Source organism: Dasypus novemcinctus, chromosome 18 (genome assembly GCF_030445035.2).
Source record: "Dasypus novemcinctus isolate mDasNov1 chromosome 18, mDasNov1.1.hap2, whole genome shotgun sequence".
NCBI classification, from domain to species: Eukaryota; Metazoa; Chordata; class Mammalia; order Cingulata; family Dasypodidae; genus Dasypus; species Dasypus novemcinctus.
Window position 1 is genome coordinate 70,060,709 of NC_080690.1, and position 14,553 is coordinate 70,075,261.

The 14,553-nt window shown below is 54.6% G+C and overlaps 1 protein-coding gene across 1 annotated transcript; it reads left to right on the forward strand.

The window, feature by feature from the left end:
- Positions 1–1,709, forward strand: FGF21 (fibroblast growth factor 21). Its single transcript, XM_058279502.2, has 3 exons — positions 1–403; positions 487–590; positions 1,320–1,709. Exons 1-3 carry the CDS (start codon positions 169–171, stop codon positions 1,590–1,592), a joined length of 612 nt encoding a protein of 203 aa, XP_058135485.1. The 5' UTR covers positions 1–168; the 3' UTR covers positions 1,593–1,709.
- Positions 1,710–14,553: the final 12,844 nt, after the last annotated feature.

Genomic DNA, 14,553 nt, shown 5'->3' on the forward strand with positions numbered 1-14,553 from the left:
TCTGCATCCCTCCCGAGACCTCGTGTCCTGTCAGCCGGGAACTGACAAGCAGGAGGACCCGGAGCAGCTGTCCTTGACCGCTCTCCTGGCCCCCCAGGACTGGAACCCAAGCTAGACTGCTCAGCTCTTCAAATCTCAGAGCCCGGCCCGGGCACGGGAGCCACGCGGATGGGCTGGCACGAGACCCGTCGCGAGCGCCTGGGACTGTGGGTCCCTTTGCTGGCTGGCCTTCTGCTGGGGCCCTGCCGGGCACACCCCCTCCCTGACTCCAGCCCCCTCCTCCAATTCGGGGGCCAGGTCCGGCAGCGTTACCTCTACACGGACGATGCCCAGGAGACAGAGGCCCACCTGGAGATCAGGGCAGACGGCACGGTGCGGGGGGCTGCCCGCCAGAGCCCCGAGGGTGAGTGTGGGGGCAGGCCTGGTCCTGAGCAGGTGGGCTGGGGCCCGGGCTCCTCTGAGTCCCTCACCAGTTTTTCCTCTCAGGTCTCTTGGAGCTGAAAGCCTTGAAGCCTGGAATTATTCAAATCCTGGGCGTGAAGGCATCCAGATTCCTGTGCCAGGGGCCGGATGGGGCCCTGTATGGATCGGTGAGTGCCAGGGACCCCCCCTCCTCCTGCCCTTCCCCAATCAGGGGTCTCGCGTCTGGCCCACCTGGTCCAGGCAGGGCTGGGTTCCAGCACTCTCTGCCCACCCTGGCCCGCTGCACCCCTTGGTAGTGGGAACTGCTGTTCTCTCCGTTGGCAAGATGGGGAAATTGAGGCTCAGGCAGGGAGGCTGCTGGCCCCAAACCTCGAGGCGTGTAAATGGCAGGGTGGCTGAGGGGCTGAGCCTGGGACTGCGGGTCCCAGGGCCTCCTGTGTGCCTGGCCGCCGGTGCAGGGATGTGGCCACGACCTGGTCTGGTGGCTGATCCTCTGCTTGGCATAGACAGCACAAGCCAGTTACTGGGTTGGAACTGTCGTCTTTGGGAAGTGGGAGAGGGATGTGGCCTTGCACACTGCCCTGGGTTACAAGAAACCTGTTTTTGTTTAGTTTCCTGGTGAAGGGGCTGGGCCTGCACCCCTCGGTCTGAGGGCAGAGGCACTGGGCCTGGACCCTGGTCTGAGGGTGGAGGCGCTGGGGCCTGCACCCCTGGGTCTGAGGGTGGAGGCGCTGGGCCTGGACCCTGGTCTGAGGGTGGAGGCGCTGGGGCCTGCACCCCTGGGTCTGAGGGTGGAGGCGCTGGTCCTGGACCCTGTCTGAGGGTGCAGGGGGCTGGGGACCGGGACTCCAGTTCAGGAACCCTGCGTCTCTGATGGCTCTTCTTTGTCTCCCCAGCTCCACTTCGACCCTGTCGCCTGCAGCTTCCGGGAGTTGCTCCTCGAGGATGGATACAACGTTTACCAGTCGGAGGCCCACGGCCTCCCCCTCCGCCTGCCCTCCCACAACCCCGCCAGGGGCCCCGTGCGCTTCCTGCCGCTGCCGGGCCAGCCCCCCGTGCCCCCAGAGCCCCCGGGCATCCTGGCCCCCGGGCCCCCCGACGTGGGCTCCTCAGACCCCCTGAGCATGGTGGGACCCTCGCAGGGCCACAGCCCCAGCTACGCGTTCTGACGCACAGGCTTCGTTATGGGTCTCCTCTGTATTTATTGGGCTATTTAACTTATTTATTTTTTTATTTTCTTAACTTGGGATAATAAAGAGTTGGAGAGAAAAGAACTGGAGCAATGCGTGTGTCTGCAGGAGGAAATGGGGTCCGCGTCCTCCTCTCCCCTTGACCCTTAGAGGCTCCCCATTGCTGTAAGGCTGTGTGGGAAGGTCTCAGCCTCTCCTGAGCCTGTTTTCTGCACCCCCTCTTCGGCTCTGGCGTCCCCAGGGACTCTGGACTCTCCTTGCCCTTTTAGAGGACAGGGTTGATAATCCCTCACACCTTGTGGTAGCATGTGGAACTAGTTCTCAGGCTACGGAATTACAGAGGACTTTCTTTTTTTGCGACTCTCTAGACCCACGGCCTCATGGGAGATGTAGTTTTTTTTGGGTTCACTCAGCACTGGGAATGGGAGACATCTTGGTTCTCAGAGCTGGGGCAAGGGCTCTTGGGTCCTGAGGGACCAGCTGGCTGGACGGGTTGACCCCAGGTCTAGGAAGAGCAGGGAATGGGAACCTAGACGCCCCAGGGAGGAGGGGCTCGGGGCCCGGAGCCTTCTGTCCAGGTGCTTATCGACTTTGGAGGGGAATGACTGCCGTAGAATCCCAGAAATCACTTGCCCATTGGCCCTCCGTCCTGTTGGGAAGGAAGTGAGGAGAGAGGCACTTGGCTGAGAAAGCGAGTGGCTGCTGCAGGCTCATGGAAGATGTGGTTTCATTCCAAGATTTAAGGGGGTGGAATTCCTCAGTAAAAAGGGGTGAGTTAAAAATAAGTAAATAAATAAACAAACGGGATGAGTGCGGGTCCCAGAGGATCATGGGAGGGGTTCAGAATGAATGAAAGCCTGTGTTTTGTAGAAAGCGTGGTTTTCTGTCCTGATGAAACTAGGCCGGCTCAAAAGAGAAGAGGTACACATCGGAAACAGACTCCTGCAGGTTGCCAGGCTCCAGGAAGCTTCTTGGGGTGACTCCTGTGGGATGCTGGGTGTGGGGTGGGGTCTGGGACAGGAAACCCACCCTGTGCGGAGGAACAGGAAGAGGCCCACGGCGCCACATGACCACCTTCCAGCCCACCCCACCTGTGCTGGGGCTGGGGGTCTTGAGGCACATAGACCCAGAGGGAAGGGAAGAGGGACTGGAAGAGGAGATTCTGTGGCCGAGACCAGGGGTGGGGGGGACAGAGTCCTGGGGTGGGACAGAAACTCGGAAAGAGGGGGCAGCCCGGGAACCTGTGGCCAGGATTCCAGCGGCTGTTCCTCTGCAGCTGAGGACCTTGAACCCCAGCCCTGCTGCACCCCCTAGAAGCGGCCCGTCCCCTGGGAGGACCTCTCCTGGGTTGTCACTTGGCAGGGGTCTGCTGGTCCTCCACCTCCCCTTAGCTCACTTGCGGACCTCGATCCTGACTCCCAGCAGGTCCTGCAGGGAGAGGTGCAAAGTGTGACCGAGGAAGTACCATCCACCCCGAGAGAGTCGCCAGACTGTGCCCACCTGTACGCGGAGGGACCTGGGGGCGGCGGGGAGGCCTGGTGGGATGCACTGCTATGGGCTCACCAAGCGGAGGTTCCAGCTTCAAGCGCTGGCTCTGGGGACTGGGAAGGACTCCAGCTGGTTTGCTCTTTGGCTGATGGAAACCTGGACCCCGAGGGGTCTACACCGAATGGGGCTGAGAGGCTAGAACGTCCTCTGTGCCGTTGAGCTGGGGGCCTCAAGGTGTGGCCCCATCACCTGGTGTTAGGGCTGGACTTGGGGCTCCTCAGAAGATGTACCGAAGTCCCAATCCCAAAGACCCGGGGACCTTCTTTGGAAATAGGGTCATTGCAGATGGAGTTAGTCGATTGGGTGCTGGAGCAGGGCGGACCCTTACCCCGATATGACCGGCGTCCCCCTAGGAAGGGAGAAGAGACGCAGCCCCAGCGAGAAGGCGGCCACGGGAGCACAGAGGCGGGGAAGGAAGAGCCGCAGCTGCAAACCCCGGGAGCTGGAGGCGCCAGGGAACCCGCCTCCCCTCTGCGGCCCTGCTGACACCTTCGTTTCAGATTCCTGGCCTCCCAAACTGTGTGGCAATAAATTTCTTTTGTTTCAAGCCAAGGAGTTCTTGGCACTTTATTACAGCAGCGGCAAGAAACTACACCCCCTGGGCACTTATTAGAAATGCGAATTCTGGAACCCACACCTCTTCTTAGAAACTCTGGGGAGCCGTGTGGTTCCAGTGGCTGAGCGCCTGCTTCCCGCATGGGAAGTCCCGGTGCAATCCCTGGTCCTGGTACCTCAGGAAAGAAAAAAAACCCAACAAACTCTGAGGAACAGGCAAATCCATAAAGACAGAAAGCAGGCTGGTGGTTGCCAGGGGGCAGGGAGACAGAGGCGGCTGTTCACTTACTGGGTACCAGGTTTCCTGCTGGCATGATGAAAATGTTCTGAAACCAGATAGGAGTGATGATGGCACAACATCGTGAATAGACTGAATGGCACACTTCTGAATGGTTAAAATGGTCGATTTTTGTATTATGTGTGGTTGTTTTTGTTTTAAGTTTCAATAGACCATTTTTGAGAGCACTTTTAGGTTTACAGAAAAAATATGCAGAAAGTACCGAGAGTCCCCACACATCCATTACTTACGCCTTGCATTTGTGCGTGGTGCGTTTGTTAACAGTCGATCACCAATGCCGACATGTTATTAGTAACGCAAGTCCACAGTTTACATTCGGTTCGCTCTGTTTTGTTCACTTCTGTGGGGTCTTGTCAGTGCGTGGAGTCACGCATCCACCACCACGGCGTCATCCAGAGAAGTGTCACTGCCCTGAAAATGCCCCGTGCTCCACTTTCCGTCCCTCTGTCCCTCCCTCCAAACCCTTGACAACCACCGATCCTTTTATCGTCTCTACAGTTTTGTCTTTTCCAGAATGTCACATAGTTGGAATCATACAGGACGTAGCCTTTTCAGGCTTCTTCCACTTAGCCATGGGTATTTATGGTTCCTCCCTCTCTCTTCATAGGTCCATAGCTCATTTCTTTCAATCGCTGAATAATATTCCTTTGTATGGACGGACCAGTTTGTTATCCGTTCACCTACTGAAGGACATCTTGGTTGCTTCCACTTTTGGGGCCATTACGGATAAAACCGCTATAAACATCCACACGCAGATATTTTTGTATAGACGTCAGTTCTCAACTCATTGGGTAAAGCCCTAGGAGCACCATTGCCGGACCACACGGCAGCCTACGTAAGCTCTGTAGGAACCCCCCAAACGGTCTCCCCAGGGGGTCGCGCCATTTTGAGTTCCCTCCGCAATGAGTTCCCGTTGCTCCCGTCCTTGCCAGCATCTGGTGGTGTTGCAGCTTGGGATTTTAACTGCTCTGCCAGGTGTGCGGTGGTATCTCGCTGCCATTCTAATCTGCAGATCCCTCATGGCATGAGATGGGAGCATCTTTTCATTTGCTTATTTGTCATCTGCACATTTTCTTGGGCAGGTCGTCCATTCAGATCTTTGGCCCACTTTTGTAATTAAGTTGTTTGCTTTCTTACTGTTGAGTTTTAAGGGTTTTTTTGTGTATTTTGGACACAAGTCCATTGTTAGATATGTATTACAAATATTTTCTCCCAACCTGTGGCTTTTCATCCTCTGAATATTATGTGTGTTTTAACACAGGCACACACACATTAGAATGTATGCTGTAAATCTTCCCCCAGCCTTTTGAAAAAGTCCCAGCAGCCATTTGGCAAAATTGTGGGAACTGGCGAAGGGGATGTAACCGGTGTTTTCAGGCGTTTCTAGACATTGGGTCTAAGCCCGGGGGAGCCAGACACCGCCGTGGCCACAGCCCCGGCAGGCTCACGGAGGTGGTGGGGTGATGGGGTTCTGCCTGGTGGACCCAGCGGGTTCCCAACCCCAGCCCACGGCTGTGTCCCCAATTCGGGAACCCATACCTGGAAGAGACACACTCAGCCACCTTCTACCCCGACCGTCGGAAGGAGAGTGACTATGGCGGGAAAGGCCATGGAGAAGCTTCCAGAACAGCCTCTACTTACCAACACTGTAACCAAATGTAAACCTGGAGGGACGGTGGAGACCTGAGGATACAGGACAGGGAAATCCACCCCCAGCCCCCTGTCCAGCTGATGCATCTATTTGGCCTGCGAGGGGACAGCCAGGACATGGAATACCATGACTTCATCCAGCGGCTGGCTCGGCTTGCAGCTGCGTCCGGACTCTGGGGGTAGAATGGCAGCCGCGGCCCTTCCTCTCCAAGGCGGCTGTGACTCAGCCGTGTCGGCAGCAGACACGGGGAGGCCCAGCGAGTCCCAGCCCGTCCTCACCGCCCTCCTCCTCACCACGTCTAACTTGCCTTCTCGGGCCCCGGCCCCGGTGGCGGGTCCACAGGGGCGGGAGCTACCCAGGGGCCCGGCGTCCCGGTGGCTGCCGTGGTGGCACCTGTCCAGGCGGCTTGGCTTCATGGACTCCCCAGCAAAGCCCCAACGTGCCCAGCGCTTCCGGGAGACAGGGTAGTAGCCGCCTTGGTCTGCTAGGGCTGCCGGTACCACAAACTGGGCAGCTGAAAACAAAAATGTCTTGCCGGAGAGCCCTGGAGGCTGGAAGTCTGAATCAAGGCATCAGCCAGGGCCTGTTCCCTCTGCCCCTGGAGGCAGGGCCCCAACTTGCCTCTCCCAGCTGCTGGAGTCAGCCCAGGCTGCCGCCGCCGCCCCGGGGCCTTTCCCCTGTGTCTGTGCACGGATTTCCTTCTTAGAATAACCCCGGTCGACTCGCTGGTACTCTACTATAGAACTGCCGTGACTCTAGCCATGCAAGAAGTTGTAGCGTTGATGTGGAGACAGTGGCCACGGGAGCTGCTGAGGGCAGGCAGAGGGAGGAAGAGGTGTGACACGGGGCATTTTCAGGACCTGGAGTTGTCCTGAACGATACTGCAGGGACAGACGATGCAGGACATTGTTCATCCTGCCACCACCCGCTGGATGGACTGGGGGAGAGTGTGAACTACAAGTAAATCACCGTCCGGCGGGGTGGCAGTGCTCCAGGGTGTGTGCACCAATTGCAATGACGGTGCCTCACTGATGGAATGTTGATGTGGGGGGAGGGGGATATATGGGAACCTCTTTTTTTAAAATTTATTGTTTTTTTATTTCTCTCCCCTCCCCTCTCACTCCAGTTGTCTGCTCTCTGTGTCCATTCGCTGTGTGTTCTTCTGTGACCGCTTCTATCCTTATCAACAACACCAGGAATCTGTGTTTCTTTTTGTTGCGTCATCTTGCTGTGTCAGCTCTCCGTGTGGGCGGCGCCATTCCTGGGCAGGCTGCACTTTCTTTCGTGCTGGGCGACTCTCCTTATGGGGCGCACTCCTTGCGCGTGGGGCTCCCCTATGCGGGGGACACCCCTGCGTGGCAGGGCACTCCTTGCGTGCATCAGCACTGCACATGGCCAGCTCCACACGGGTCAAGGAGGCCCGGGGCTTGAACCGCGGACTTCCCATGTGGTAGACGGACGCCCTAACCACTGGGCCAAGTCTGCTTCCCAATGGGAACCTCTTACGTTTTTTGTTTTGTTTTGTTTTTAGGCACCGTTGATGGAAAACTCACCATGGCCAGGCCCGGTGCTCAGAACTTCATGCATTTTTAAAAAGCAGTAACGCTACGAGGTGATTGCTACCTCATTCTGCCGATGAAGAAACTGAGACTTGAAAATGTGAGGAAAACTGCACAAGGTCCCACATCTACCAAAGGGCGATGCTGTGATTAGAAAGTAGGTCGGGCCGGACGGTGCTGCAGCCCGCACCCGCAGCGGCCCACGCGAACTCCTTATGTTTTTTAATATAACGTTTTGTGTGATCTATTTATCTTTTAAAAATAGACCACAAAAAAAAAAAAAAAGAATACCCCCCCATCATAGGGATTTAGGTGCCACCCCAAGCCAGTTTGCTCTTAACTAATCATATCTTTTTTTTTAAAAGATTTATTTATTTTTATTTATTTCTCTCCCCTTCCCCGCCCCTCTCCCGTTGTCTGCTCTCTGTGTCCAATCTCTGTGTGTTCTTTTGTGTCTGCTTGTATTCTTGTCAGTGGCATCCGGAATCTGTATCTCTTTTTCTTGCGCCATCTTGCTGCATCAGCTCTCCATGTGTGCTGCGCCACTCCCAGGCAGGCTCAACTTTTATTGCACCGGGCAGCTCTCCTTATGGGGCGCACTCCTTGCACGTGGGGCTCCCCTACGCGGGGGACACTCCTGCGTGGCAGGGCACTCCTTGTATGCATCAGCACTGCACGTGGGCCAGCTCACCACACAGGTCAGGAGGCCCTGGGTTTGAACCTTGGACTCCCGTGTGGTAGGTGGACGCTGTACCCGTTGGCCCAAATCCATTTCCCACTAGTCACATCTTTAAAACCCCATTTCCAAATCAGGTCCCAGGGGCTCCGCTTCCCTGATGAAACTAAAAGGGCCTCCCAAATGTACCAATTACCATGCACTTTACTTATGAATTTTAAATTCATTGCAAAATTCATTCATTCATTCATTCATTCACTGCAAGCCGATCCAAACCTTCCCGTGGCTGGAGTCAACTGCAGATGACTAGTGGGGAGCAAACAGGGAATTCACAGAGAGACAGGGACTTAGAAGCCTGAATCCCAAGACCCCAAGGCCCCCAGACCTTCACGCTCTCCAGGTCCCAGTCAAGCTCCCTGTCGCCCTGCAACATACACTATTCTCTGCAGATTGCTCATCTCCAGGACGTCTACCTGGCCACTTGGGTGTCTTCTCCATCTTCCATCAACTGCCCCTTCTGCTGCCCTGGTCTCTACCCGGCCCCCTCTTCCACTCCAGCCCCAAATCCAGCTTGGACCTGTCAGCCCCTCCCCCTCCCCTGCTCCCTGCTCCAATCCCCCACTGCAGTAGCTCCCCAGCACCTCCAGAGAGGCCCTCTCTGAGTTAAGTGTGAGTGGATATGTATAGTTCTAGAATAGGATTATGTTGGCTGGTATTCTCTGCAGATTCTTTTTAAAAGAGGTCTAATCAATTGAGAGGAATGAAATTTGGAGACATTTTATCTCCACATTCATATGAAAGAATAAATGCTGGGAAGCAGATTTGGCTCAACTGATAGAGCATCCGCCTACCACATGGGAGGTCCAAGGTTCAAACCCAGGACCTCCTGACCTGTGTGGTAAGCTGGCCCACGTGTAGTGCTGATGTGCATAAGGAGTGCCATGCCACGCAGGGGTGTCCCCCGTGTAGGGGAGCCCCATGTGCAAGGAGTGCGCCCGTAAGGAGAGTAGCCCCACGCAATAAAAGTTCAGCCTGCTCGGGAGTGGTGCCGCACACACAGAGAGTTGATGCAGCAAAATGATGCAACAAAAAGAGACACAGATTCCCAGTACCACTGACAAGAATACAAGTGGTCACAGAACACACATAGCAAATGGACACAGAGAACAGACAACTGGAGTGGGGGGAAGGGGAGAGAAATAAAAAATAAATAAAACTTAAAAAAAAAAAGAATAAACATGTTTTAGAAAGTTTACCAATGAACTGACGCATATACCACAATTTCAAGACCAAATTAACTTTCTCACCTTTTAAAAGTTGCCATTGGGGAGAGGCATAGCTTAATGGTTGAGCGCCTGATTCCCATGTATGAGGTCCTGGGTTCAATCTCTGGTACCTCCTGAAAAAAGAAAAAAACCCAAGTGCAATGGCTAAGACCAATAAGGAAGGATGGTACAACAATGAGCCCTTGGTGCTAATGACTATGCTTGTGAGCCTGTGTGCTTGAAATAAGAACTAGGCCTAGAGCTGCAGGGTGCCTAAGAGTTACCTCCTGAGAGCCTTCATGTTGCTCAAATGTGGCCAGTCTCGAAGCCAAACACAGCATGTAAATGCTTTGCCTTCCCCTGAGTGTGGGACGTGACTCCTGGGGATGAGCCTCTCTGGCACCAAGGGATCACTACCAAGTACCAGCTGATGATGTGGCTGGAGAACAACCTTAAATAAAAGGGTCAAGGCAGACCGGCAGAATATCTCAGCCTACATGTAATAGCAGGAGTTAAAAATGCTCTTGACTTTGAACAAAAGGGGAAATGGATAGGACAAATGTGTTTATATGGCTATGAGTCTCCAAAAAAGAGGCGGGAGGTCACCAGAGGGGTCACCCTTACACACACCTCAGCAGAGTCCCAGAGACAGCTAAAGTAGATACAACTCCCGGTATTGGTTCTTTTGAGGGCTACAGAGACCCACAGGTCCTATGGTCATGGCAGATGCAGTTCAGTGCCATGTCAGTTGGCCCTACTTTGGAGTTTGTGTTCCTGAGTATGATGGAGTTGGACTCAGATGTGATCTCTGTTCACAAGCCTCTCCTGTCACTTTTACTGGACCTGTGCTTGGTGCTGGGATTTACTCAGGGGACCTGAATCTCTGGACTGTCCATGTAATAGCCAGGCCCTGAGCCTCAACAGACCTGCAACTCCTACCCTCTGGTTTATTGGACTTACTCCAGCCAGCTAAAAGGGAGGTGAAGAAGGTCAACCACCACACCAGGGAGCCAAGAGCGCCTACAACTGCAAACAGGAGAATTGCATCCATCATCCAAGTGGAATCTAAGCACCCTCTCGATACAGAGGTAGAGTGGACATCACCATCCCAGGGTCCACAGAATGGAGGAGTAGAGTATGGATTAGAGTGGACTTACTGATATTCTATTCTGGAACTAAAGTGATTAGTAATGGAAGTAAATGTAGTATTGAGATAGAGAAAGTGGCCATGGTAGCTGCTGAGGGTGGGGAGTGGGAAGAAGAGATGTGATGTGGGGCATTTTCAGGACTTGGAGTTGTCCTGGGTGGTACTGCAGGGACAGTTACTGGACATTGTATGTCCCTCCATGGTCCACTAGGTGGACTGGAGGAGAGTGTAAACTATAATGTGGACCATTGACCAGGTGGTGCAGCAGTGCTCAGAGAGGTATCCACCAAGTGCAATGAATGTCCCGTGATGATGGAGGTTGTTGTTATGGGAGGAGTGGTGTGAGGGGGGTGGGCGGTATATGGGGACCTCATATTTTTTTAGTGTAACATTAAAAAATAAATAAAGACAGAGAAGTTTTTTTAAAAAAGAAAAAAAAAGTTGCCAAAGATTGCCTCAACTTTCCTTTGAAAACACTTATCATTTGTCAAATTATCACCTGGAATGATGAGACATTTTCAGAGGTCATAAATTAGTAACTTATTAACATGCTATGTAGCCCACTGTATCGAAGAGATATAAGTATATGAAAATAGTCTATGAGAATAAAGAGATAAGCGATAAGGAGCTTTACCTGATTCAGATAATTATTCTACCATTCTCAACTTTTTTAGGAGTCTCTGTGACAAAAGTATGGCTATACTCCAATTTATTCAAACCTTCCCCTAGTGACAAGCAGTTTCTGTGATTTCTGACACGAGCAATGCTACAGTCAATATATTTGAATATACGTACATAAAAACTCTTCAGTCCTAACTTTGGCCCACCAGCACTTCATGGCCCTCCTCGCCCCCGCTCCATTTCTTTCCTGTCTTCACATCGCCCCAGGCCATCAATCGCTGCCCACGTCACCTGTGCTGTGACTGTTCCCCACCGGCCCAACCCCATGTTCCCCCGCTCCACCACCTCCCATGGCTCCCATCCTCCCTGGCAGAGTCTCTGCCGGGCACTCGAGGCCTCCCCTGGCTGGCCCAGCCTGGCCTCTGTCCTCCCAGGCAGGAACCTCCCTCTGCTCCCAACCTGCCCCTTGGCTGAGGAGTGAAGCACGATTTCTTTTTATACAGATATAATTGACATTCCATAGAATCCATTGTTTTAAAGTGGACGGTTCAGTGGTTTCTTTCTAGTACATTCGCGAGGCTGTGCAACCATCACCACGATCTAATTCCAGAACACTTTCGTCACCCCTGTCGTAGTCAGCCAAAGGGGTGCTGATGCAAAGTACCAGAAACGGGTTGGTTTTATAAAGGGTATTTATTTGGGTAGGAGCTTACAGATGCCAGGCCATAGAGCATAAGTTCCTTCCCTCACCAAGGTCTATGCGGAGCAAGACGGCTGCAGACGGCCGCGAGGGCTCAGGCTTGCTGGGCTCCTACGCTCCAGGGTCTTGCTTTTCTCTGGGCTCAAGGTTCCTTCCTCCCTGGGGCTGCCTTCTCTTTCCTCTGTGAGCTGACTTCCCAGGGCTTCAGCATCAAACTCCAACGTCAAAACTCCAACATCAGAAACCCTCCACTCTGTCCTTCCCCATGCCTTTCATCTGTGAGTCCCCACCCACCAAGGGGCGGGGACTCAACGCCCTAATCCTAACTCAGTCATGCCCAGGTACAGGTCAGATCACAAGCACAATCCAATATTTCTTTTCTAAATTCATCAATTATATCAAACTGCTACAACCCCCCAATAGAAATCCCCAACCCTTTAGCCCGCACCGCCTCCCTCCCCCACAGCCCTCGGCCGCTGACCTGCGTCCTGTCCTTTCCGCCTGGCTTCTCCCGGGGACCACACGCTGCGTGGCTTCTGGGCCTGGCCTCCCTGCACCGCCCCGCCTCCCCAGGCCACAGTCAGGAGGCTCGGCCTGAGGACAGCTGGGGCGATGGGAAGCTCTCGCAGGGAGCAGGGCGCTCCAAGGCGCCAGCCCCCGGTGAGGGGGCAGAGGGGAGAGGAGCCGCCTGCCTGTCCGCGGTCTGTCCAGGTCTCAGGGGTGACTGTCTGTCCGTCTGTCTGAGCCTCATGATCCCTCTGTCTGTCTGTCAGCCCTAGGCTCTGTTGGTCTGGCTTCTCAGAATCCGGCTCTGTCCATCCATCTCCACCCCAGGCTGCCTGTCTGTCTTTCTGAGCATTAGACGCTATCCATCTGTCTGTCTACCCGTCCCGGCCCCGGGTTGTCTGTGTGTCTGTTTCTGTTAGCCCCAGGCTCTGTCTGTCTCAGACCCAGGCTGTCTGTCGGTCTGGTTGCCAGTCCGTTTGTCTGTTTTGGCTCTGTCCGTCTGCCTCAGTGCAGCCTCTGCCCATCCTTCCGTCTGGAGCCTGTAAGTCTGCGGCAGCCCGCCTGTCTGTAGCTTGGTCTATCTCAGTGCCGGTTCTGTCCGTCCGTCCGTCCGTGCGCCTCGGCCTCTCCCCGGCTCCGCTCTGGGCCTGGCTGCCAGGAGGAGGCCGTGGCTCTGCGGGCGGGCCTCGCGGGCCCTGGCTCCCCGCCCTGCGGGCCTCCCGTCGGTGCCCGCACCGCTCCAGCCGGGGTCCCCGCGACGCCCCGCGAGCTCCCGCCAGGTCTCGGGTTCACGGCGTTACCGCCGCCCAGGGCCACGTGTGTGGCAGCCCCGCGAGCCACACGCCACCGTGGCGGGCGCAGAGCGCGGCGGCCTGCGCGCCCGTCGGCGAGGGGTGCCCCGGAGCGTCCTCTCCGTCCACCCCGAAGCGGGGAGGAGGGCCGAGACGCAGGGAGGAAAGTGGGGACACGGTCCCCATCGTCCTCAAGAGCGACTGTCAGAGGGGCAGGTGCACCTGGTTGACACGGACCATACGCCAGAATTCTAGGCCTTTAAACGTCCCCAACAAAAAGAACTAAAAGAAGGAAATAATACAAAAAAATAAAATAGATATAACAGATGTCCCCAGCAGGGTCTGTTTTTATGCCCATTTCACAGATGGGAAACTGAGGCACAGAGCGGCTACCTGACTTCCCCCGGATCACAGGGCTAGGGGTGGAGCCCTAAGGCTCGCAGCTGAGTGTCCACGAGCCCATTTCAACATTCTCATCCTCAGAGTAAAGTGTCCCTGGTTTAGAGCAATCCCTGGACCAGCGAGCTTGGTGCGCTGAAGCCCGGCCTGAGAACAAAATACCCGCAGCGCGCTTCCGCCAGGTACAGCACAGTGGGTACTAGTCAGCCAGGGGGGCTGACGCAAACTACCAGCAACGGGTTGGTTCTTATAAAGGGTGTTTATTTGGGGTAGGAGCTTACAGATACCAGGCCATAAAGCACAAGTTACTTCCCTCACCAAAGTCTATTTCCACGTGTTGGAGTGAGATGGCTGCTGACGTCTGCGAGGTTTCCTGGGTTCCTGGGTTCCTCCCTTTCAGGGTCTTGCTTCTCTCTGGGTTCAGGGCTCCTCCCTTCCAAGGGCTGGCTTCTCCTTCCTCTGTGAGCTGACTTCCTAGGGCTCCAGTTTCAGCATCAAACTCCAACATCAAAACTCCAACCTCAAAAACCCTCCGCTCCGTCCTTGGCCAGGCCTTTTACCTGTGAGTCCCCATCCACCAAGGGGCGGGGACTCACTGCCCTACTGACGTGGCCCAATCAAAGCGCTAAGCATAACTTAATCAAGCCAGGTACAGACCAGATTACAAACATAATCCGATATCTACTTTTGGAATTTATAACCATATAAACTGCTACACACAGGAAGTTCAACGACTTCAAAGAAAATTTAAAATACAGCCCAAGCAATTGTTATTGTCGTTAAGATCCAATGACTGTCCACGGAGGAGCACTGTGCACCCACGTCTCCTGAAAATGACATGATCCTGGAAGCAGAAGGAAGAAACTCCGTCTTTGACAAAACCAGGTGCCAGACTGGGAGGCTTAAATCCGCAGAAATGTCTCGTCTCTTCCCTGGAGGCTGGAAGTCTGCGCGCCGGTCGGCGAGGCCGCGCTCGCTCGAGATCCTGAGCTTTGCGCTCTGCCCTTGGGGCTGGGCACCTCGGTCCCTGCCTCTAGTCTCATGGTCCCCCTCTGTCCCCTGGCTCTCCTCTTCTTCTAAGGACATGTTGAAAATTAAGGAAATCCACCTGTAGCAGTTTGATATGGTTATGAATTCCAAAAATAGATACTGGATTACGTTTGTCATCTGATCTGTACCTGGGCCTGATTGAGTTACGATTATGGCTTTAATTGGGCCACGTT